General features: G+C 47.0%; 1 protein-coding gene across 1 annotated transcript; it reads right to left on the bottom strand.

Moving 5' to 3' along the window:
- Nucleotides 1-2,360: 2,360 nt before the first annotated feature.
- Nucleotides 2,361-12,700, bottom strand: LGALSL (galectin like). Its single transcript, XM_053974185.1, has 5 exons — nt 11,897-12,700; nt 11,687-11,758; nt 11,411-11,499; nt 10,766-10,943; nt 2,361-8,026 (listed from the first exon to the last, which is right to left on the bottom strand). The coding sequence occupies exons 1-5, from the start codon at nt 11,927-11,929 to the stop codon at nt 7,883-7,885; spliced, it is 516 nt and encodes a 171-aa protein (XP_053830160.1). The 5' UTR covers nt 11,930-12,700; the 3' UTR covers nt 2,361-7,882.
- Nucleotides 12,701-23,000: the final 10,300 nt, after the last annotated feature.

Here is a 23,000-nt window from a genome sequence, read left to right as displayed (position 1 = left end):
TGGGGCTTCCAGCCATGGTTCTCCCACAGGGAGCAGACTGGCCATCCCTGAGAAAAGCCAATGGAAATAGAGGGGAATGCATGTGGAAGCTGTGTTCTGCACTCACACAATAATCCAAAGCTGCTCCCAGTTTTGCCCCTCAGAGCCTGTTTAATGTAGCTCATTGTATCTTTCTTCAAAAAATGAGGTGTAAAAGGAACCCCTCTATCCTTGCTGCAGGCTTTTTACTTTTAAATTGAAATATTTTGTTTTCCCCTAGAGGTTGTAGTCGATCTGTTACTTCCCTGAGAGTGTTTTTTTCTACCTAGAGCCATAGTCTGTCCTTAGCTCTGGTCTGGATCTCTCTTAGGCAGCCATTTATCTTTCCCACTGAACAGAAAACTTCTTAGAGAGCAGCCAGGAAAGAATCCTCTCTGCCTCTTGGAGCATGCAGTGCTGGAGCTGCTACTGGAGCTGGTCATACATTACAACACTGTCAGCACTGGCTTTTCGCCCATCAAAGGGGTTTTTGGAGCCAGGCAAAGGCAGAGCCACTGAGCACTGTCAGAAACCTCCAGCATCTCCATCCATGCTTGGCAAGAGGCTGCTCCACAAGAACAGAGCTTTACTTCTCTGCTCCATCGAAGCAGCTCCGGCCCGTGGCTCTGCTGTTAGTATCAGATTGCTTAGTCCTGAAATCCTGCTTTTCTCTGCTGCTTAGATCTACTGTTCAGCTTCAGTGGAGTTTTTCTGATTAACCAGGCTTTTGTTCCTGCCTTTCAGAGTCACAGGGAAGCCCTGCTCTGCCAACCAGGAGTCAGCATGGCTCTGGTTTGCTGTTGCTTCTTACCCCTAAGAGAGAGCAGCAGATCTCCTCCTACCTTCTGGGAAGAGAGCTGCTGAAAAGACACCTCCTTCTTGGGGTCTTTCACAGAATGACCCCTCCTGGCATCACAGCCCTGGTCTAGCAAGGCACCAGTGAGGAAACTGAAGCCTCAAAACTTCAACAGGATAAGAAATATGTAACTTCTGAAGAATGCTGGAGCCGACGTGATGTTTCAGAGCCAGCCTCTATTCTTAGAAAAGTGGTGAAAGTCATAATTTAAAAATAAAATCAAGTGCAGTGCTAGCAAAGAGTCATATTGGTGGTATTCCTGTGAGTAAATCCCTCAACATGAATTGGCTTCACTTGAAGCTCAGCAACACTCCACCAAAATAAGGCCCAGCTGTGAGATGTCTGTAGTACTGATCTGAACAGAAGTACACATGGCTCTTGCCACATCAGGTGTCCTCTCTTCCCCCCAAAACATGCCTGTAGTTCACTTTAGTATTACAGGTCAAACCAGGGCCTTCCAAGAGCCTCTGCAGGAGTTAGCCCGTGCAAGTGGTGAAATTTAATGTATATCCCTCCGGGCACCTCTCCAGGTGCTGCACTTCTGCTGTCTGGTGGGGACTAAATGATGCTTTTATACCATTCACAGCCATTTCTGTTTGCATTGAGGTTACCAAATGCTGTGTTTTATCTCAGAATCTCCAGATGCCAATGTATTCCTTCTCAGGCTTGTGTGCAGTAAGCAAAGGGCCAGCCTCTGTCTGGCTTTGAGCAGGGATGGCCACAGATTAATACTTATGGCTTAGAGCTAGGATGAACTTCCTGTGCAGCATCCGAATCAGTCATTTTATTGGGAGAAAAACCACAGAACAAGCTGTATTCAAATCCTGTTCATCTGCTGCTTTAGTACTGTTTGAAGTTTGAGGTTTCCCTCAGAAAACCTCCCCTGTGTTTTACAGCCACAAGAGGCTGTAGGGCATAACCCTTTACCCACTTGGGTCACGCAGAGTTTTTCCAGTAACTTTCACTGAGAGAAGCTGAGACCTAAAAGTTTCCTCTTGCACTCAGTCAGGCCAATGTGAACATTACTTAAGGTGATGCCAAAAAGTGAAACACTGGATCTCATAATAATGTGCCTCTGGAGCTGATCTGGTGGTTTTACTCACCCTGTAGCACTCACCCATGAATCCAGCCCCACCAGAGTGAGATGAAACACACGTGTGAGTTACACTGCTGTTTCACCCTGTGCAGAAGTGATCAGTGACCTGTGCCTCTGGCTCTGAGGCTCACACTGCCCAGCGATCTCACCAGGAGTCTTGCAAGAGTCAGCAAGCTGTTTTTCACTCTAATGATATTATTTGATTGCTCTGCATGGGGCATTTAAACTGTAAAGCAGTTTTGCACAGGCTGCTACCAAAGCTGCACATCTCATTCTAAAGTTCCACACTACAGTCTAACAAGGGGAGGAGTCAGAAAAACAGTCAGGAGATAAAAAAGCCAGAACATTGTCTGAGCATTGATAGTTCAGATAAAAGACAGAACAACCTAGTGAAGATTTCAGGTTTTATTGTTATTAAAAGTTCATTATGAAACCAGCACAACACATAAAAATAGATCTGTGGTGAATGAAACATATTACTGTTATTGCCCGGGCATTTTGTGCACACTCTCACTTTTTAAAATCAGAAGCTAATGAATACAAGACATTTCACCAGCAAACTGTGAAACCAGTGTTCCTGCAGCAGAGAGAGGCTGTGCTTCCTGTTGACTCTATCCAATGTATAATGCAGTCAGAAATAGTCCTCTATTCACGCTTAAAAATAAACTCAGTTTTAGAGTATGCCCCAGCTGAAAATAACTGGAGAGTGAGAGCTAGAAATAACTCTTTTCTTAGGGGACCTATTTCCATGAAAGTCAAAGGGATTTTTGACATGGATTTTAAAAGCAGAAGGACTTAGCTATTTGTTGACAGACAGATGGAGAGGCCTAGCAACAGGAGCTAGGGAGGACCTGTGGCAAATAGGAGTTTATTATTTTGATGTTGCACATGCTGCTGAATCTCCTTGTTGTAGTAATTGTCTATGTTCATTGCAGCAGTGATTGCTGGGAGGAGCTGGGAGGGTGTATCAAAGCCAGATAGGGCGTCTGCAGCTCATTTATTTTTTCTCCCTGTTTGGGTTGGCCTTGGTTCTAACCCTGCACACCATTCATTGCAAAGTGACTTTCACCTATGTGCTTTCTAATCCATGTGAGAAAACCAGAACAATACCACGATTACAAAACCCCTCACCAGGCCACTTGCTGCTCCTTACACTGGTGTAAGCTTTTCTTCCTTGCTTCTGAGCTTATCACAGAAGGCATTTGAGGCCACCTTCAGCCCCTGACTCTTGTTCCTTACATTGTCACATCAACTCCAGGGGTGCTGGGAGGTTGCTGACTGGCTCAGCAGAATTGTTGTTCTGCAGTTTTCTGCATGGAAAGGTCTCTGTGCAGAAAACAGTGCTGGAGTTCTCTGGGGGGGAGCATTTCCTGTGGATAGGAGGCCAAATGAGCCCCACATCAGATATCTTGCTTGAATGTCTGTGGAGAAAAAAATACCTTCGTGGTGTGGCTACTCCTACATTCCCCTGTTATTTATTTGGGAGCTTCTTTTACATCAGGCGAGTAGGAACATGAAGCAGTCCACGCTGTCCAAGCTTGTAAGCAATGTTGGTTTTTTGCCACAAGTCCTGGTAGGGAGTTGCAGAAGGTTGGCAGCTAAAAATGTGGGGAAAAGCCCATCCCTGGGAAGCTGCCCTGCATCTCCATAGCCTGTGCCCTTGTCTGGCCCTGAAGTGCCCACTAATGCCCTCTGAAGTCCTGCTCTCTTAGGACTACAGCACATCCTGCTACCCCAGCCTCACTACCAAGCTGATGAGCGCTGTGGCCACTCTGGCCTCGTTTCCTCCACAGTGAACAGTTCCAAAGCCGAAGATAAAAATCTCAGTGCTGTTCCCTGCGTGGGAAATCTCTGGGCTTCACCCTCAGCCTCACAACAGGAGAGTGACAAGGGTGGAAAGCTGTCACAGCAGAATGGTGATTAAGGCTCTCCCTTTGTTTTTCAGGCTGTTTGAGAAAAACAGCCCTTGAGAAAGATGCTAGGCCTCAAGCACGTGTCACATTCAACCGGTTCAGCAATATTACGCCTGTTTCTGCTCAAACTAGCCAGGGAGGGGAGGGACAATATAATATGTTAGTGCAAGTTCTCATAGACAACATATGAATATTTAGTACAAAATGTTCTTTCAAGGTGGGGCAAACATTTCTAATTGTGACACAAAAAGAAGGTATTTTGTAACAGTTTTAACAAGTTGCCTGTGAAAAAGCGTTTGTGTGAAATATGTTTAGACAGACTACCTCACATGACACTGAAGTATTTCAAGGCTCTTTCTGAGCAGGCAATAACCTAGTTTTGTTTTTTTAAAAATCAAATCAGCTTTATCACAGCCAATCCCAAACATAATTAAATAATTTGGTTGTGATTTTTTTTGGTTAGTTGGATTTTTTTCTTTTTCCTCTTTGGAAAAATAAAGCTATGCTAGGCTGAGTGTTTCCACTCCACATGGGTTTTACCCGTTCAAGACTTCTTTCATTGCGGGATCAACTTCCTCATTCAGAGGAAACCACAGACATATTCAGCTAATAAATTTTAGCATAAGATTTCAAAGGCTGGTTCATTCACTCCTGAAGTCCTGAAGAATTGCAGCTTCCAAGAGACTCACAGACTATTTCTCTGTACTGAAAAGCATTTTATAAACCTGGCCTAATTTGGAAACAGTCTTTATTTAATGTCTATTAGGGCTTACATCCAAAACTAAGATATGAATAATCCCCAAATTGTTAAGAGTGAAAAATTCAGGTATAAATTTTGCAGTGCAGTCTCTCATTTGAAACATTTGCATTTGACCCAAAGTCCAACTAAGTAGGAACAATTAAGGCCGCAGTTTTCTCTTACACTGCATGTGCAAGTGTTCTGCAGTTGCATTTTAACATGATCAGCCAGTGTAAGTCAAGCACGAGTGGAACAGCCCTTGGTTACAAAGACATCATCCTTTTTTCGCCTGCCATCTCCTGGTTGTGCCAAGAGCAAAAGAAAAATAAAGAGGCTTCCAATCAGGTAACAGACAGTTGTGTAATCTTTCTTTAACTGTGACTTTCTGCCCTTCTTGAGTTCTCAGCCAAGCCATAACCCATCAGAAGAGGATTCACAGCCATTCTTGCCTTGAAGCTTGGCTCAGAAACCACAACAGGCCATGTGGTGGAGTTATGCAAAGGCAAAACCAGAATCAGGGTCAAAAGAGCATTTTCCCCAGAGAGGAAACTCCTGGACCAGGAACAACTGGGAGTGCCCAGCACAGCGGGTGGGAACAGGAGCAAGGCAGGAACATCCCACCAGAGATGCCCCTGACACTGCACTGAGCTCACCTTGGCATCCCTGGTGTAGGCACTGTGCTGCGCCAGGCCCCCGCGGGAGAGAGAACGCGTGGGGGCTGTGAAAACCCAAGGCAGCCAAAAAGCTTTTCCCAGGATACAGTACAGGCATGGAGAGGGAATCTCTGCTGGTGGGCTGTCAGGGAGATTCCCTTTGGGTTTGTGCTACTGTAGGGTCATGGTGCTACTTACACTTCCCACTGGCCCTGCACCAGCAAACCTGGATTTGGATGTCCAGCTGGAGAAAGCACTAGGCACAGAGGGTGCTAAATTTCTCTCCAAACAGAATTCATCCCCTGCCTGCATCAGCTTTGGAACCATAGGGAATTTCCAAGCTGGAGAAAAATCCAAAATACCTCATGTAGAAGCACCTTTCCCTTGGATTTTTATTATAATAATTTTTAAGAATATATTTTGTACCGAAACACTGTCAGCATTCTTTATACAATGGAAAATGACACAGTCATTATGTATCATGTAAAAGAGTAAAAACAGAGCAAGACAGGAACATTTCAGTTCAATCTGGAGTACAAATAGAATCTGATGTACAGCTTAAAAGCCACACACCAGATAAAAAGTTAATATGGAAAACAACAGGTTCTCTTTTATTTTGGAAGTAGAAAGAAAAGTCAGGGAACGTCAAATATTAAGGCTAAAAATTAAAATTTTAACTTGTATTTTACAGGTGGTAGCCTGATTCTTAATTCATCTGCAGCAGCAGCAACAACCCCCTCTCTTTACAAACAGATTTGCACTTGCAAGAAATAAGAATCAGGCTTCTATGCTCGGAGGACTCTGATTGACCTCAACAGGCTTTGGACTAGAGCCACAGTTGGAATTTCAGCTTGCAAGTCTAAGGCTTCTTAACTGCAGGCCAAATTAGCACAAAATGAGGCTCTGCGTTGGCATTCTACCCTTAACTTTGGATATTCCAGTTCTGGTTGCTTTAAACCACACTTTTATTGCAGGTTTAACATAGTTCCATTTGTGAGATACTTTTGGTTTTTTTCTTAAATACTGTGCTACAGAGGATGTTTTTGTAGTCTGTTTTTTAGTCCCTATATTATGTGTTCTCAAAATTTCCTAAATGTATGTTTATATCATGATTACAACTACTCAGAAAGACCCACTAAAGTCCACTGTGAGCAGCCAAGGAAAAAAGTGTATTTAGTCCTAAAGAAGTCAAGAAAAGTGGCTGTGTTCATTTATAGTGTAGCGCAATGACTGTGTTTATACAGCTATACCTACTATTTGAAAAGCTACTTGAAAAGTTATTATTCATGTGCCGTAGCTGATTTTCAAGCATTAATAACTTGGCTGTCTAGACAAGTTTTAATTGTCATATCAAAGGCCAAATATGTTCTCAAACAAGTGTAAAGAATCTCCCATCTCCCTTGGAAAGAGGCTGGTTCTCTTTCTGAATGAAGAGATTGCCAAATTTAACTTTTTCTCAGGTTATGAAAGCACAGTAAAACCCATAGATTTGCTGTTTAAGTTTTTTAAATGGATCGACTTCAACTCTAACCCATCCTGTGCAGCAAAGTTAGTAAGCCCTGAAAAACAGATTCTAGTGAATATGCAGAATTCCCCCCCACCAACTACCATGCCCACATTTTCCCAGGGCCTAGAGGGCTCCATTAAAATGTAACTAAATGTGCGATAGGAAACACGGTTTTTCAAGAACGATATGTAAAGTTTACCCGAAGAACCTAAGACATTTTGTACATTCAAAATGTTTACACTTTGCTGTTCTTAATCTTAAGATTGTTCGTTTTTACTAATAATACATACAATGAGTATAAATAAATAAACTACAGATAAGTTTTAAAAATTGTATTAACAATACGTTGTGCAAAAACTCATAACAATCTACATTCTATGCAAATACCCTGACTAAAATACACAGGCTGTGTCCACACACCCTCAGTCAGTTTTTGCACAGTCCTTGGGCCAAACCAGCAGCTGAGGGCAATCAGCAAAATTCCATTATGAGTTATGGAAGTAATGCTGATATACACCAGCAGAAGGGCAGGCCCCAAGGTTTGTGCAAAAATGCCATAGAAATCAGTGGGAATTGTGCTTGACTAAGGACTAGACAGTTTGATTGTACCCCATTAAAGTGAGTGGGAGTTTTGCCATTGATTTCCATGGAACCAGGCTCAGGCCCTGGGTAAGGACATCAGCACATGGCCCTATGTTGTGCTACACTACTCCACTTCAGTGCAGAAACAATATTTGCAAAAGAAAAACTTGTTTTTGTCGTCACTACTGTTCAGTAACCGGTTTTAGCGCTGCATTTCAGAGATTGCCTTTTCTGTGAGATTTGAAACGGGACTGCAAGTCTTTCTGAATCCATTCCAATTTGATTATCCAGCACAGGTGGGCTATTTTGATCCAAGAAAAACGGCTCAATGTCTATAAACCAACAGTGCTCTTCGTTAGGATAAAACACAGCCCGGTTCATCGGCACAGGAGTGAAGAACTGCATGCGGAAAAGGAACAGGGCAGCCTTCCTACCATAGCTGTATCCAGAGCCGGCTGTCACTGCTCCCAACGGATGATGGCACCTGAGCTGGTTTGGAATCTGCAGTCCTAACAAGCTCAGCCCAGTTTTGTAAGCTGAAGATCTCCATTTATCTTTATTGTGTCAATTGCTGACAGTGTTTCAATACGGTGGTAAAAATCAAAGAGCTGATGTCCATCCACAAATATTCTAAAACGGGGATGCTCGCAAAGTATCTCAACCTGCAAAAGATAAAATGTTGAAGCATGTTGTTCACAGTGTAACTGGGAAGTTGTTTCACAGCACACAAAGAGCACTTCAAAGAGCGTTGGTGCAGTTGGTGCAGCTGCACATTGTGCTACTGATGTGCCAGGCAAGAGACAAAGGTGAGACCAGTTTGCCCCCTTGATACCAGTTACACTATGATGGATCTGCTCTTACTGCACAAGGACATTAATCCAATCTCAAATCTCACGTTGTCCTAGCAGTAAGCACGTTGCAACCCAGTTCACTGGCTACTGGGAGGTTTTGTGTCTTGGAATAATGCCAGAAACAGACTCAAACTGCTAATCACAGCAGGAGGAAATTTAACCTCCAACCCAAACCTTGCATTCCTTGTGTGGCAGTTTCAGTTCGAACCGGGCAGAAAAGACTACAAAGTTGTTGGTTTTGGTGGTGGTTTCTTGTTTTTTTTTCCTTTTCCTGCATAAGGAGGCAGCTCCCTCTGCAATGCTTTCCACACTACTTTAAATTTACTGGAAGGGAGTAAACACAGAAAGGGGATATAAGTTTGTTCTCCCCTCCCACACATACACAGCTGCTGCAGAACTAAAACCCCTTCACTCCTGTGGCTGCAGACAGTCCCTGTCAGACTAGACTCCATCCTGGGGCTGCAGTGAAGGAAATGCAGTGCAGTATTGCTGGGAATTCAGCTAGACAGTTCTCAGGAGGCACAAACAGGATCGGGGAAGGACACAGCTCATCCCTCTTCCTGAGAGACCTGCAGAAATGCTCTGGAAAAGCAACAAAGCCTGGAGCTGAACAAGCTTGGACACATTGGGAGATTCCTGATGTTTGGGGTGGCTTGAGAGGGTGTCCTGTTGTTAAGCTTTGCTGGAACTGCCCCAGCAAGAAGTTGGGACATGAGGGCACAAAACATGCACTTATACAGGCTCTTGGAGACCTCCAGGTCTAGACACACTAAGGAGAAAATCTTCAGGGAAGCCACATGTAAATCCTGGGTCATTTCCAGAAGCTGGAAGTCCAGAGTGAAGTGCTGCTACCAGACACTTGACTCTGCTGCTATTACAGTGTATAAAAATGGGAACAGGGCCCATGACAAACTGACTGTGCCAAAGCCCAAGCGACTTAGAGCACGTTGCACCAGGAGAAGTGGCAGCAGGCAGTCCAGGAGAGCTGGAACTCCTGGATCCCTGGTAGTGCACCAGGTACCAAGGAAGCGGCTGTGCTGCCATGGAGCTCCTGTGTCACTGCAGCAGAGCCTGCCTGAGGCCTTGTTATGTAAAAGATATGGTTAACACTGCTCCCGGTCCGCTTTTCACATCACCCGCGGCCACGCCGTGGTGCTAATTGGACTGGATCACAAGTAATTGGCAAGAACACTTAATAGTCTTAATTTATTCACTGAGATGGAGACCATCAAAGGTACAAAGTCAATTGGGAGCCTCAATTCTGTTTGGGCATTTAGGAAAAAAGGAGGAAAAAAAAAGGCAAAGTAACTCCCCTTCTACAGTCTCCCATGCTAGATGTGCAATATTGCTGTCCTGTAACATCATCTCTCATTAGCGGGACATGCACAAAACTTGCTCTGGGTAATTTGTCTGGCTTGTCTGAGGGCCCAGTCACCACCCAGTGCAGAAGGCAGTGGAACCCTTTCAGATGGAGCAGGACCCAGCCTCCAAGCCTTTTCAAGTGCATTTCCCACATCACCAAAGGGTGTTGCCAGTTCTGATGGGAGGGTGAGTTTGTAGAAGGCAAGTAGGGCGCAACCAATTTGCAGCAAAACCAGTCATATAAACACCCTCTTAACACCAAGCATCTGGGGAGATGGTGAGCTTTTGGGGTTGGGGAAGATTATCTTGGGGGCAAGAAGGATTAAGAGAGTTTGGCAGCTGGTCATAGCACTGGCATTTAGCAGAGGGGCCAGTGAGGTTTTGTAAGAGGGACAGGGAGGAGGAGGGGTTTTCTGGGTCAGCTGCATGGAAAAGGCATGCAGCCTTTTTTCCTCAATGTAGTGAGAGGGAAGCAGCCCTCTGCAGCCGCACACTTTGTTAGTGCTGATTTGCAAAGACATCTTCACATAACCATAAACACTACAGATGGGACTCTGCTTCTAGGTCAACCCAGTCCATCCACAGCACAACAGCACTTCCATGTACACCCTTTTCAAGTGACTACAGATTTAAATGTGATGGAAGGTTTAATCCCAGGGTTCAGAAAAGAATACCACTATTGCTTAGCTGTTTAATCTGCTAACACGAAGAGCTACGGTCAACCTTAACGTAACATCCCTGGGGACAAAGGATGAACGTGATCCTTATTAGCTGCACTAAATTGCAAACAGTATGTCCATTAAAAAAACCATCAATATATACAGCAGCCCCACTGAATATTAACATTCTCCAGTAATAACTTGTAATGCTCTAATAACATAGAGGTAACTCTTAATTTATGGTTATAAAACTAAGCTCAGGAAGTTGCGCTTCATCACACAATATTACAACCTTGTCATAGTGCCCAGGTGAGGTGTTCACAGCCCCAAGTGAACTGCCTGCAGCTGCACGTAGCAGCGGGATCTCCACGCAACTCGATGGATACAAACAAACCAGCAACTGGTGTCTCCACCGGAGCAGTGCCGGCTGCACTGTGATTTCACGAAAGGCATGTCAGGTTCTGCTGCCACTCGTATCAAATGACACTTTATCAGACATGGTGTAAGCCACTGCCATCCTGGTACTCACCCTAAAAGGCTGGTCCGGTATAAATGGAAAGTAAGGAATAGACGACTGCTCTTCCCCCCATTCTCCGGCTACACAAGAGTTTCTGACAAACTGTCTCTCTGTAAACACAGCTTTCAGTTCTATGGCTACATCCGCAGGAGGATCTTCTGACTCCCCACAAGTCAGACTGATGCCAAAGCTGCAACACAAACAGAAGAGCTCTCATTCAGCCAGAAAAAAGCAAATAAGCCCCAAACGCCGCCAGTCTTATTTCTCAGCTTATTAAAGCCATATAGTGGCACAGGCTGGAAGACAGCTCAGCTCGTTCAGAGCTCTCTGAAAGCTCAACAGGGACAACAACATGGTTATGGAATACATATGTGTGTGTGTGCAAGGTGTTGGGCATATTTCTGTACATGTATGCAGATACATATGCTTGATATGCTCCTTCACTCCCAAGTGAAAACGGAATCCCTTGAAGAAATGCCCCCTCTACGGGTCAAAGGAGAAATCAGCACGCTATATTTAAAATGATAAAAATAATCCTTTCCAGAAAGGAGGGATCCGTGCGGATGTGTGTGTGTGTGTACGTGCGGGTGGCCGCCCCACTTCGCCCCCTCCCCGGGCCCGGCGCCCCCGGCACGGGCAGTCCTGTCCAGGTGTTACCTCTCGGGGTTGAGGTCCACTATGCCCATAACTAAGATCTTCTTTCCCGGCCTCATTCCTCCTTTGATGTGCCCACAGAAGGGGACGATCTGGAAAGGACAGGGGGAAGGTGGTGAGGGTCAGCTCGGCATCAGCAGCGGCCGCCCTTGTGCAGCCGGAGCTGAGCGGGGGCGGGGGACAGTAAAGGGGTTAACAAAATAAAATACACCACCACCCCCACCAAAAAAAAAAAAGAAAAAAAAAAAAAAAAAAAACCACCAAAGAAAGGTGATTTACCAGGCGAGGGAAGTACACATCAGCCTGCACCGGAGATCCCAGCGAGTTGTTTAAATGCCCGTCCTCTATTTTCTGCAGGTGAAAAGGAGAGCGCTGAGGCAGGGCCAGGCGCAGCCCCCCAGCCCGCCCCGCTCCGCAGGTGCCCTGTCCGGCCCCCCAGGCCCGTCCCGGTGTCCCGGTGCCCGTCCCGGTGCCCACAGCCGCACTCACCAGCGCGTCCCGCTCGGCCACGGTCCCCGCCATCTTGTGGAAGCGGTGGCGGCGGCGCTGGGGACAGGGCGGGGGAGAGGGAGGGAGGGAGGGATGGAGGGAGGGAGGGGGGTCTGTGGCAGCCCCGGCGGCGGAGGGGTAGCGGCGGAGCCGGAGCGGAGCCGGTGCAGAACTATGAAGGCGAGGAGGTGGAGGAGGAGGAAGAGGAAGAGGAGGAGGGGAGGTGGCCGGCTGGCACTGCCTCGCCCGGCGGGGAGCCCAGCCCTTGGCCCGAGGGGGAGCCGGGCAGGGCGGGGCGGGGGCTGCTGCCGCTCGCTCCGCAGCCCCGCGGCGGGGCCGTCCCTCGGCGAGCGGGGAGAGCGCGGCCCCGCTGGGCTGGAGGGACGGCGGCGGGGCCGGGCCCCTCACCTGACGCCTGCAGGTGATGGGTGCTTGGGGAGGGGCCGCAGCAGCCCCGCGCCCATCATGTCAGGGATCACCTTTATGTCCGGGCTTGGACGCCTCGGCGAAGAGAATGTGCCGAGCCGGGCGTCCTGGGTGACTCCCTTCCTTCCAGAGGTGGGGAAACTGCTCGGCCCCTCCGAAATGAACCTCCCCGCCTCTCCCCTCCGTGCCCCGTGGCGAGGACCCTCAGGGGGGCTGCGACCCCGAGCGGGGTCGGTGGGCAGAGCTCCGAGCGTGAGGGGAGTCTCCGGGCCGAGCGTGGCCGCAGCTCCCCCGGGCCCGCCGTGCCTGCAGCCTCCGGCGAGGTGCGGCAATTGCATAAGCCCGTGCCCGTGAGCTCCCATTGACATGCAGTGGCCGTAGTTATGCAACGCGGCGGTGTCTGCGGGTGTCCCGCTCTGCGGGAGCTCGGCGACCTCCGCCCGCGGCCACCGGCCCTGCTCGTGCCGCGCCACGAATCCCTCGCCTGTACCACGGCAGGGGTGACTCGACCCCGCCGAACGTGCTGTCATGGTCTTTTTGATGAGTTCAAGGTCTTGGGAATTGAGGAAGGCTTTCTTGTCGCTTCTTCCACTGGGATTTGGTGGCATGAGCATCCCTTTAGGAACGTGACACAGCAACTGGATTTGGCCTGTGCTCTGCAAGAGCTCACACAGGGGCCTTGGCTTTTCTGCCTCTTGCTTACACACTGGGCTGGGTTGGTGAATGTCCCCATCCTTCCTCCTCCGAGGCACTGTGAGGATTAATTACATTGAGTAAAGTGGAGTGGGGGAAGCAAAGTCACTGCAATATTTAGGGTTTCAATATGATGGTGTCCGTTGGGAAACACCTGCAATCAGTAGGTGATGCCATTTGAGAAATCAAGAGGTACTGAGTGTAAGAACAGATTGTGCAAGTGTTTAGACGCCTGGCTATTTTTTCAGTAGTGCCCACTAATTTGGGCATGTTTTCCTCTCTGGATGCCAAATTGGAGATGGCTCATAGAAGCTCACGTTTGGAAGTCACGTACTGAAGTCATGGCTTCTTCAGGGTGTACCAGCACAGCTGGGCACAGAGGCAGTGAGCATCCCTGTGGCCCAGGTCTTGGCATGGCAAAACCACTGGACTGTTTTCTTCTTGCCAAAATACTGAATGTCTCATCACCACATGGAAAAGTATCTTCCTGGAGACTGAATTTGTAAATAGTGCAGTAACATGAACCCATCACACATCAGAAACAGCTGGCTTTACAGTGGTCAGGTGAGTGCATTCACAAGTTTACCACAAAGTGGAACTGGAATTAGCTTGATGTGTTTCACCTCCTGTATGCTGCTTACCTCACCATGATGATGATGCCAACTGCATTATGTTTTCTTTTTCTGTTGGCCTAAGAGAGAACAGAAATCATCCTAAGCTTTATTTTTAATTTAGTTGTATGGTGTTACACATTGCCAAAGAGCTCTTTTCAGAACCCTGTCTTCTCTGCTGTACAGAGAGACACTTTGTTGGATAAAATTAAATTCATTGGACATAAAATCAGGCCAGCCAGTTGTTTGTGCCAAAGCACTATGTTTTATGAAGGGAGAGGCCATCATTATGTATCTATTTTGTAGCTGGTTTTAAAGGGACTTTTTCATTTCAAAATAATTAAATAACAAGACTTGTCCATTTGGCTAGCTGCTTTGCCTTGTGCTTGTCTTTTTGGCATGTTTTCCCAAAACTAGCACAAATGCAGCATTTGTTTTGTTGGCCATGGATTGACTGGAACAACCCGCACTATGAAATTTTGATGGAAAAGGACATTCATAAGTTTTTAAAGCTCTGGTGGCCTGTGCCTGTTTCTGTGCCATGTTATCCTCTTAGCCTGTGACAGTCCAGGAGGATGCTGAAATCCTCTGTGTACCATGAACCGTGTGAGGCAGCCAGAGAGGAGCTCTGCCTCAGTGTGCCGCTGTCCTGCCTGCTTGATGGTCACTCCTGTAGGGAGGTGTTCTCCAGCAGAAGATTACCTGCACTGCCCAGCAGTCCATGGAGCAGGATTCCATGTCTGGGCAGCACCATGCCTCTCACCCATGGAGAGAGGACCAGCTTCCCAGGAGATCCCCCTCTGCAAAGAGCTGCAGGGTGAGTGCTGCACCTAAGCTCCTCTACTTGTTCTTCTGAAAAAGGAGGGGTCTGAGCCAAATCCGTTCCGTCACCCATGTAGTGTTTGTTAAATCGTGTACAAAATAGCCCCCATTCAGTATTTTTAACAGCTTTCTTGACAGGGAAGCTCTTGAGTTATCCTACTTGAGGGCCTGAGCTTGCAGACCTTGTGGTAGTAGCTGGAGCAACGTGATAAATATCTATGCACCACTGAAATGGTGCTGAAGTACAAGCTACCAAACTTGTCTGGTTGATCAAGTGCAAAAAAACCTTGTGGACAGGTATTGTCTTCCATTTCTGGGTTTGTACAGCCTTTTGCTCAGTTGGAGCCTGGGACTCTTGAAATGCAGAGAATCATATAAAGATTAAAAAGAAGTGGCATGGTGTGAACACCATTTGGGAGCAGTTAATGACATGCCCAGCCCAGCCACCAAAGCCATTGCTGAGAACTGGCAAACCCAGAACTTCATCTTAATCCCAGCACCTTGTATCTTGCAGCCACTCCCTTTGATGATTTAAAAAGGTGTATCTAATTCTTAGCTGGCCTTCAGTGGCAAGGAATGCAGCACGATTGCAAATTTGGTGTGGTATAATTACCCTGCCTTTCTTGCCCCATTTCCACTGACATTACTCTCCTCATGCCTGGCTTTATAGGCTGACTTGTAGAACCTCTCTGGTTTGTTTTGCTTTTTTAATGACAATGTTGAGAGGATGGGAGGTGTTTGCTGGTTTCATGGAAGCTTCCTTTGGTTTCTGGGTGGCAAGGCACCCCACTCCTGGTTTTTGTAAGACTCGGAAAAAGCTGAGTAATACAATAAAGGAGAATGTCTGGGAATAAATGTGATTCAGTGGTTGGAGCCAAGTGTTTAACAGTTAAAGGAAATGCTCCTTTTCAGGATTACACCTGAATGGCAGTGCTGATAAACAATTATTTTGATTGCACAGTGGGCTTTTTTTTTTACCTTTGTAGCTTTGCCAGTGCAAATCCTCTGTTAGAGGGTTTTTTTCAGGCATAAATTTACCCTGGGCGGGGTGTCCAAGGCAGGACTTGGGAGAGGCTGGTACTGACAATTACAGGGGTTTGGAAGGGGCAGGGGGCTGGAGAGCAGAGTAGATGTTGTTCATGCCCTCTTGCTGCGTGGCTTCAAAGTGTTCTGAGGACAGGTTCCTCTGGCACTGTGTACCGGGGTGAAACCACGGGGTGCTGTGTTCTGGTGGAGATGTCCCTGGGCCTGCCCTCCCACGCTCACCCGTGGGAAAGACAAGTGACAGTTATCAGTAGGGACAGCGTGGAGGGAGTGTTCAGCAGCCTGTGTACTTTCACAGCCTTGTGCTGTCACATCCCTGTGGAGGGAGGAGGAAACCCAGGGCCAGGAGCAGAACCCCTGTCTTGACGTTTATTTAATGTGGCTTCACTGCTTCTTGTTGCCCCCTGAACTATTGCGGTCAAGGGTTTTGCCCTTAGGGTTTGAGCTCTGGCTGTGTGTGAACCCCCTGGAGAAGTTGGTTTTCTGGGGCTCCCAGTAACAGATTGTGTAAACTGGTGTTTAAGGAGGTGGTCCTGGTGGCTGAGTTGGTTGGTCACACACAGAACTGCTGCACATCTGGTATCAGAAATACCTGATAGTCTTGAAGACTGTTTACTGAAGTTTGCCCCAGGATCTGAGGACATGTACATAAACACATGTCAGGTACAGTGGAAGCCACCTCCAGCTCACTTGCTTGCCCCTTCTTATATCAAACAGGACACCAAACTGCACCCACAGCTCCCTCTGTCCCCTGGACCAGCTGTGGGTGCTGGGTGGGAGGAATGAGCTGGCTGGGGAAGAAGAGCAGGGAGGTCACCATGAAGACACAACACTTGTTACCTGCTTCTTTCCCACTGGCTCCTGTATTGCCAATTTCAGGTGAGTCATGGTTCCCACATTAAGAGGCAGGCAGGAGAGGTTCCCAACTGTGCCCATGCCACACAGAGGGCAGAGGAGGGAGCCAGAGCTTGGACAGCACCTCTGTTCTGCCACTGTGCCCTTCCCCACAAGTGCAAAGACCCATCTCTGCTCTCCTTCTGGGGTCAGCAGGGCCTGGGGCTGTTTCTGCAGCAGAAAGGGCTGAGGGTGGACACACTAATGGGGTAAGCTGGGGGATGCTCCAGGCACAGCTGGGTACACAGCTCCCCAGCTGGGGAGAGGTGTCCCTGTGGCTGCAGCAGGAGTTACCTGACAAGAGAGAAGAGATGGCTTGGAGCTCAGCTCACTCCACGTCCATTCCTGCTGCACAGGACACCACAAGGAGCCAAAAGAGCCAGGGTGACCCACCTGGAGCTGAGCTGCCTCCATGCCATTGAGAGTCTCTCTGCTCTGGGCTCAGTCACTGAGTGCTGGTGCTCCAGCCAAGCAGCAGAGGCATCACTGCACACCTTCTCCTACTCCTCTCTTTCCCAGTGGAGTCCAGCCAGTGCTGGGAGCCTGGAGAAACTGCTGGAGGCCAGCAGAGATGACAGTGGGAAACTTTCAGCTGCCTCTGGCTATGCTGTGGTACAGGGATGTGCAGCCAGTGGAGTGAGCTTGTGTGGGAGGGAGGGAAGGGGAGTCCCAGGGTGCCAGTCAGGGAGATGGAGAGGTCTGGGGGGCCACCAGCAGCGCTGGTGGGTGCTCCTTGGCAGTACTGGGAGAAAACCTGTCATGTAGGACAGGGAGCCTGGGAGCACAGAGAGTCCCAGCTCTGCTGTGCTCAGTCTGCTGGTGCCAGGTGACAACTCACCAGTGGCTCTTTCTGCTGAGGGGCTGCTCTCCCAAAGGGAACAAAATCCTGCTTCCTTCTGCCTTCTGGTTTTCTCAGAGTTACGTGACTCTGTTACTCCAGGTACGTATTTATGTTCATCAGCTGAAGCACTGTGACTCCTGCCCCCCCCCAGTTGATGTCCAGAATAAAATGGTCTTTTCTCTCTTCTGAATGTGTTGCCACAGGATTTTCTGGAGTGGAGAGCTGCTGTCTGGGGATGAATCCTGAAGGAGGATTGAGTTTGGGATTGTTCCTTGTCCCAGCATCCTTCCTAACAGCTGGTCTGAGTTGAGGTGCTTTAGGAGACAAACCAAAGCAGAGTATCCCACCCAAGTGTAGAGGGTAAGGGACCTGTGGAGGTCTTCTGGTCCAACATCTGCCCCAGGAGTATTCCCTAGAGCAGGATGGACAGGACCATGTCCTGGTGAGTTTAGGGGATCTCCTTAGAGCAGGGCCACGTGGTCAGAGTGGCGGTGGGACATAGACAGGGCATTGTGCCAGGAAGGGTTGTTGTGGATTAGAGAGCCTGGGTGTTGGAAATCTAATGAATTAAGTGGTGAATGAGTGAAATGACATGTTAGATTCCTATGTTTAAAGGGGATTGAGCCTTTATTTGCCAGGGCTTTCTGTTTGCTTTCCTAATGAGCTCATAAAATATAGTTGAATTTATGAAGTACCTTGTACTGCAAAGATGAGGTATCCAAACATACCATAACACTGCTCAGTCCAGAAGAGGCTTCCTGTGTCTTTTCATTGTCTGCAGGACAGGGTAGGAGCTGTTCACTATTATGAAAACCTCTGCAGGGAATATTCTTCACCTGTAATTTAAAAAACCTGCCTTAATATTCTTGCTTTTAAAGTACTTTCTGCAAATGAAATGTGGAACATGGGAATCTCATCTTTATGTTTTAATTGGTGGCCCCAGCAGTCCTAGTTATATGCAGAGCAAATTCTGCACTTAATCATATGTGAGCAGTGCAGTCCCTGCTGGATTTCCTGGACACCACTGGTTTGTCCAAAGTGGTTTGATGGTTTTGGTGCAGTAGGAGCAGAGCCAGCATCTGACTGAGTCCCAAACATCTGCAGGTACAGTTTGAAACTCACAACTTCTCTTTATCATCCAACAGTGCCTTCAGAAGACCCCATTCAGTCAGCACATCTGCCCAGGCTGGGAACAAGGCCATTCCTGTGAGGAAGAGGAGAGCTGGGACCTGCACTGAGTGGCTGATCCAGCCAGGTTTCCAGGCCTGTGCACATGGGTTTCAGGTGGTGCATTCCCACCCAGCACTTGTTGCAGTCTGAACTCCTCTTCCTGTCTGGGTCATGTGAGGTACCCTCCGTGAGCAGCACTTTGCTCTTACAGGCATCCTGCTGTGCATTGCAGCAGTTCAGAGCTAAATAATTTATCTAGGAAGAATGTTTTCTACGTGACTGAGAAAATGGAAGAGAAGAGGAATATTGCAACAGTAAACTGTGGGGTGGACAAATACATTCTGCCTCTCAGTTTCTGAGCATTGCACTTTGCCACTTTTGTTTCAAAATTGCTTTCTCTCCCATAATTATCTTCAAAAGAGAAAGCTGATCCAAAATGTTTCTCTTTATATATATATATATATATATATATACATACATATTTTAGGGTGGTTCATTGATTTCCATTTTTAATAATGAAAGTGAATAAACAAAAGAAAAAAGCCCCACAGCAATACATTACCTAGTATATTTAAAATAGAGAGAATGCTCATATGTGCCGCAGCACACTTCATCTCTGGACATCAAAGTGTCTCATAGAGGTCGTAATCCTCATTTCAAAGATGAGGAAACAGAGGTGCTGAGAGAGAAAGTGGCTTAGCAGGTCAGTGACAAAGCAGGGCAAGAGTCCCCTGAGCCTGTACTGCAGGCAGGGGTGAGAGAGCAGAGGAGAACAAACCTGTCCTCACCTAATCAGGACAGCTGAGTCCCAAGTGCAGTGAAGGCACAGTGACACTGCAGGGAGAGCACCAAATCATGCCACAAGCCATAGAGCCAGCAAAGCCTGGTTTCTTCCAGTTTTGTGTCTAGTCCAGTAGTTCAGGGTTGTCTGCTGTTGGCCTTTGATGTCACAATAATGGGGTTCCACTTGTCTTTCTCTCACCAAGGGTACTGGGGGAGTCTGGCTTCTCAGCTTTGTTGTCTGTTTTCCCAAAACTTTGGGGTACTTGAGGATTTTTGAGCCTTCCTGTTGTCTGTGATCACTGAGGCAGTGGAGTCACAAAGAACTCATCCTTGCATGTACACACAAGCATGTTTGTCTTGGCATTGCAGTTGGGGGTTGCCTTATCCTATGGAACTACTCAGTCAGTCAGTACTTTAATGCTGCAGATCTGGGGCTTTTAACATTTTAAATTCAACATTTTCTATTCTGTAACAGAGTTCTGGAACTGGATAAAGAGTGGCACAGTAAGGATGTTCACAATGTTGGTTCAGTAACCACTTATGGGAGAATGTTTCCCAAGGGGAGAGACAAAATTGGACTTTCAGCTCTGTAGCTTCAACTTCTTTGAGAGCTGAGAAGCTCACAGCACAGTAAGACTCATTCATGTTATTCATTTGATGAATAACTTGAGTGAGAAGGTTTCTTCATGCCTGCAGCCATGCCCCCTTGGGTCATGGTCCTCTCTCATCTTGTTACCCAGAGAGGGAGAGGTTCAACGGGAATTTTGATGGGAAGATCTAACGAAGCGAGTTGTAAGCTGTCTTGATTTGTAAACTCTGGAAATACTAGGTGGGCTGTTCAGCTTCCTTGATGGTAAATTGAAACCTGCTGATAAGAGATTGGTTTTCTTAACTTTAACAGACCTGTTAAAGGTAAGCCATGGGTGCCACAGGTCTGCTGGCCAAAAACTGAAGGCACATGCTCTAAAGAACCCCCCATGTATTTTAAAATGCTTCTAATGGCTCAGAAGAGAGCATCGTGCTCTGTAAGGACTAGATGACAGCTGCTGGATGAGTGGCATGAGTTTCACAGTGTGATATGGCCATAAGTTAATTGAAGATCTTGGCGTGTTCTCCATAAAGGGATTTACCTCTGAAACATACACACAATTTGGGAGATTGTCCCACTCTACTCATATTGTAGGAAGCAGCAAAATCAATGGGAGTTTACAAGTGAAAGCAGGTTTGCTAAACAGAATTTTTTCTCCCTCCAGGTGCTGTGAGTGACACTTCCAGTGGGTGCTGCACTGGGTGGGATCCCTGAGTGTCTGATTACTCCTGGCAGGATGGTTTATCTGGAGGGTAAGGCCCTCACCCATTAGCTTCTAGTCCACTGGCTGTCTACTGGATGTTTTACATCCCCAGGTGCTTTAGTAATCTTCTTCCCTTAATATCAAGACTTTTTGCTGATTATCAATATGTTCCTTGGACTAGTAAGGCTTTACTGGCTGTTGTTCAAAAACAATTATTTGGACAACAAACACAAATGGTGGTCAGGGAGGGATACCTGAAGATCCCTCCTCTTCACACCTTACCAGAAGAATATTCTTTTTACTGGGCTAGGTGGTCTTGATCCTCCATCTCTTCTGTGTCATGAACCTAACATTCCTCATTGGTTGCCCAGTGGTCTGATGCCAAGACGAGCCAAGACATCTTTCCTTCCCTCCAGCCAGTGTGGGTGCTTTGACAGGATGTGCTGGATTGATCTCAGACTGAAGGTGACATTTCTGTGTCTGCCTTGCCTTTGGTGAGTGTCACAGTGCCCTCAGTTGATGCACCGAATCTGGGCATGACAATATGAGAGATAAAGCAAGGAACAATCCTCCTTTGATCCCATGTACCAGTGGGATTCAAAATCCACCTGGAGGAGGCAGGAGGTACATTTTCTTAGTGTTTTGTGTAGGCCACTTTAGGTGTTAATTGCAATTACCCAGCAATTATGGTACCTCATATTGAATGTGTAGGTGAGTAGCTGGGGTTTGGGTATTTCCCTGCTGGATTCAAGCACACAGAGGGAGGTGGAAGAGTTTCTGTCACCACACCTAAACCCTTTGTCAGTCTTGGGCCAGAGCGCCCAGGGTGATTAATTGTTAATGATGGAGGAGCTGCATTGTTTGTCCACAGAATAAATAAAGCATATTTTCCAGCTGTTTCCTCCTCTAAGACTCTCCCTGCTCCCTCCAACTTCCCCACATCACTCCCTTTTCCCGATCTCCCCATCTTTTCTGTGACTTTCTTCTGCTGTTTCAGCTTTGGTGGGCAATTTCCAGGATTACAGAGGGCTTTCCAAGGGCAGCCTGAATGTCCCAAATGTCCCCATACAACCCCCTTGCCAAAATAATCTGTGTCAAAAAGTGATGGTTTTGCCTTTTTACAATGATCACATTTAATTATTAATTAAATATCGAGGTCAGCAGCCACTCCTATCCGTAAAGAAGCACTATGCCTTTTAAGCAAGTGGAGCTGGAGGGCAAGGGCATTCAATGATCAAGCCATCTGCAGAAGAATTGACCTTTCCATTTGTCCTTCAAAGCCAAGGTTGCCGTATTTTCCCAGAACCTGTGACCTGTATATCAAGTTGGTGTCCTGTTAGGGTGGCTGGTCCTAAGGTGCCCATGTTTGCTGCCACCTGTTTCAGAAACTGCCATGGTTTCAGCGTCCTTGTGGAAAACAATTCTGTCATTCCATCATGTCTTTCCAAAAGCAGGAATGCAGCATGATGGGACACGCCAAAACCCGTTCTGAAAGTAGTGCACCAGTTAAATGGACAGACCCTGAGGACACTCTGAATCAATATGTAATAACAGTGGTGCTGTATGAAGCTTCCATTCCACCAGAGCAGCTTTGTGACATTGATTTGTGCCAGAGAATAACTAAGAAGCTTTTGTCTCTGTAAATCCACTTCCTAACCTGGCAGACTTTTACAGCATGGAAGTGTCTGTGTGATATTAGTTCTAGTTTCCTCCATGTATTCTGACAGGGATATGTATCTAGTCCTTTTTGCTGAGAGTACATCTCCTTTAGAACTTTTTTTTTTTTTTTCCAGAAGAGCTTTACTTGGAAAAACAAGTTAATTTTAATGACAGTTTTATGATCTTCAAATATTGGAGTATTTTCTTAGCAAAGGTACATATGTTTTTTTCTAGCATAAAAATGTATGTGTGTGCTGGGTTCTGGGAATCAGTGAAAATTATATTAGCAAGAACATGGGTTTTGTTCATATGTTGGAAAACCAGTGCTGCCATTGACTATAACTCTAAGCAAAAATAAGATTGGTACTGATTTTCACTCACAGGCCACCCAGTTGAGAAATGTTCTCAGTTTATCAATAAGGACAACTGTGAGAAGTCAAGTGTGTTGTGGTCAGACTCATCTCACCATCTTCAGGTGTCCAACTTCAGCACCATCAACTTGACACTGAGACTCTCAGGAATTCAGAATGGAATGAGCCATCATGGTTCCTGTGGAAACATGAGGTCTACAATTGTCTATTTCTATCCACAGGGTTTTAAGGGAGCCCAGAACTGCCACTTGCAGTGTAAATATCCAGCATCAGCCTAGATAAATCCTGTGTTTGACCCCTGAGGTTTCTCAGTAGCTCTCCAGACTCCCAGTCTTACCTCCCACTCACCTGGGTGCAGTGCACACTGTATATATACAGCACCAGTCCCTGCTCAGCCTGTCTTAATTAATAACAGCTTTATTATCTGATAGGGACCAACAGAATATCACCTGTGACACAGAAGGCTCCTGCCCTGAGGATGGTTCCCTGCAGACAGAT

The sequence above is a fragment of the Vidua macroura genome, chromosome 3, assembly GCF_024509145.1.
Source record: "Vidua macroura isolate BioBank_ID:100142 chromosome 3, ASM2450914v1, whole genome shotgun sequence".
Lineage (NCBI taxonomy): Eukaryota > Metazoa > Chordata > Aves > Passeriformes > Viduidae > Vidua > Vidua macroura.
Note: the sequence above shows the minus strand (reverse complement) of the source record. Positions and strands in the feature narration are given on the sequence as shown.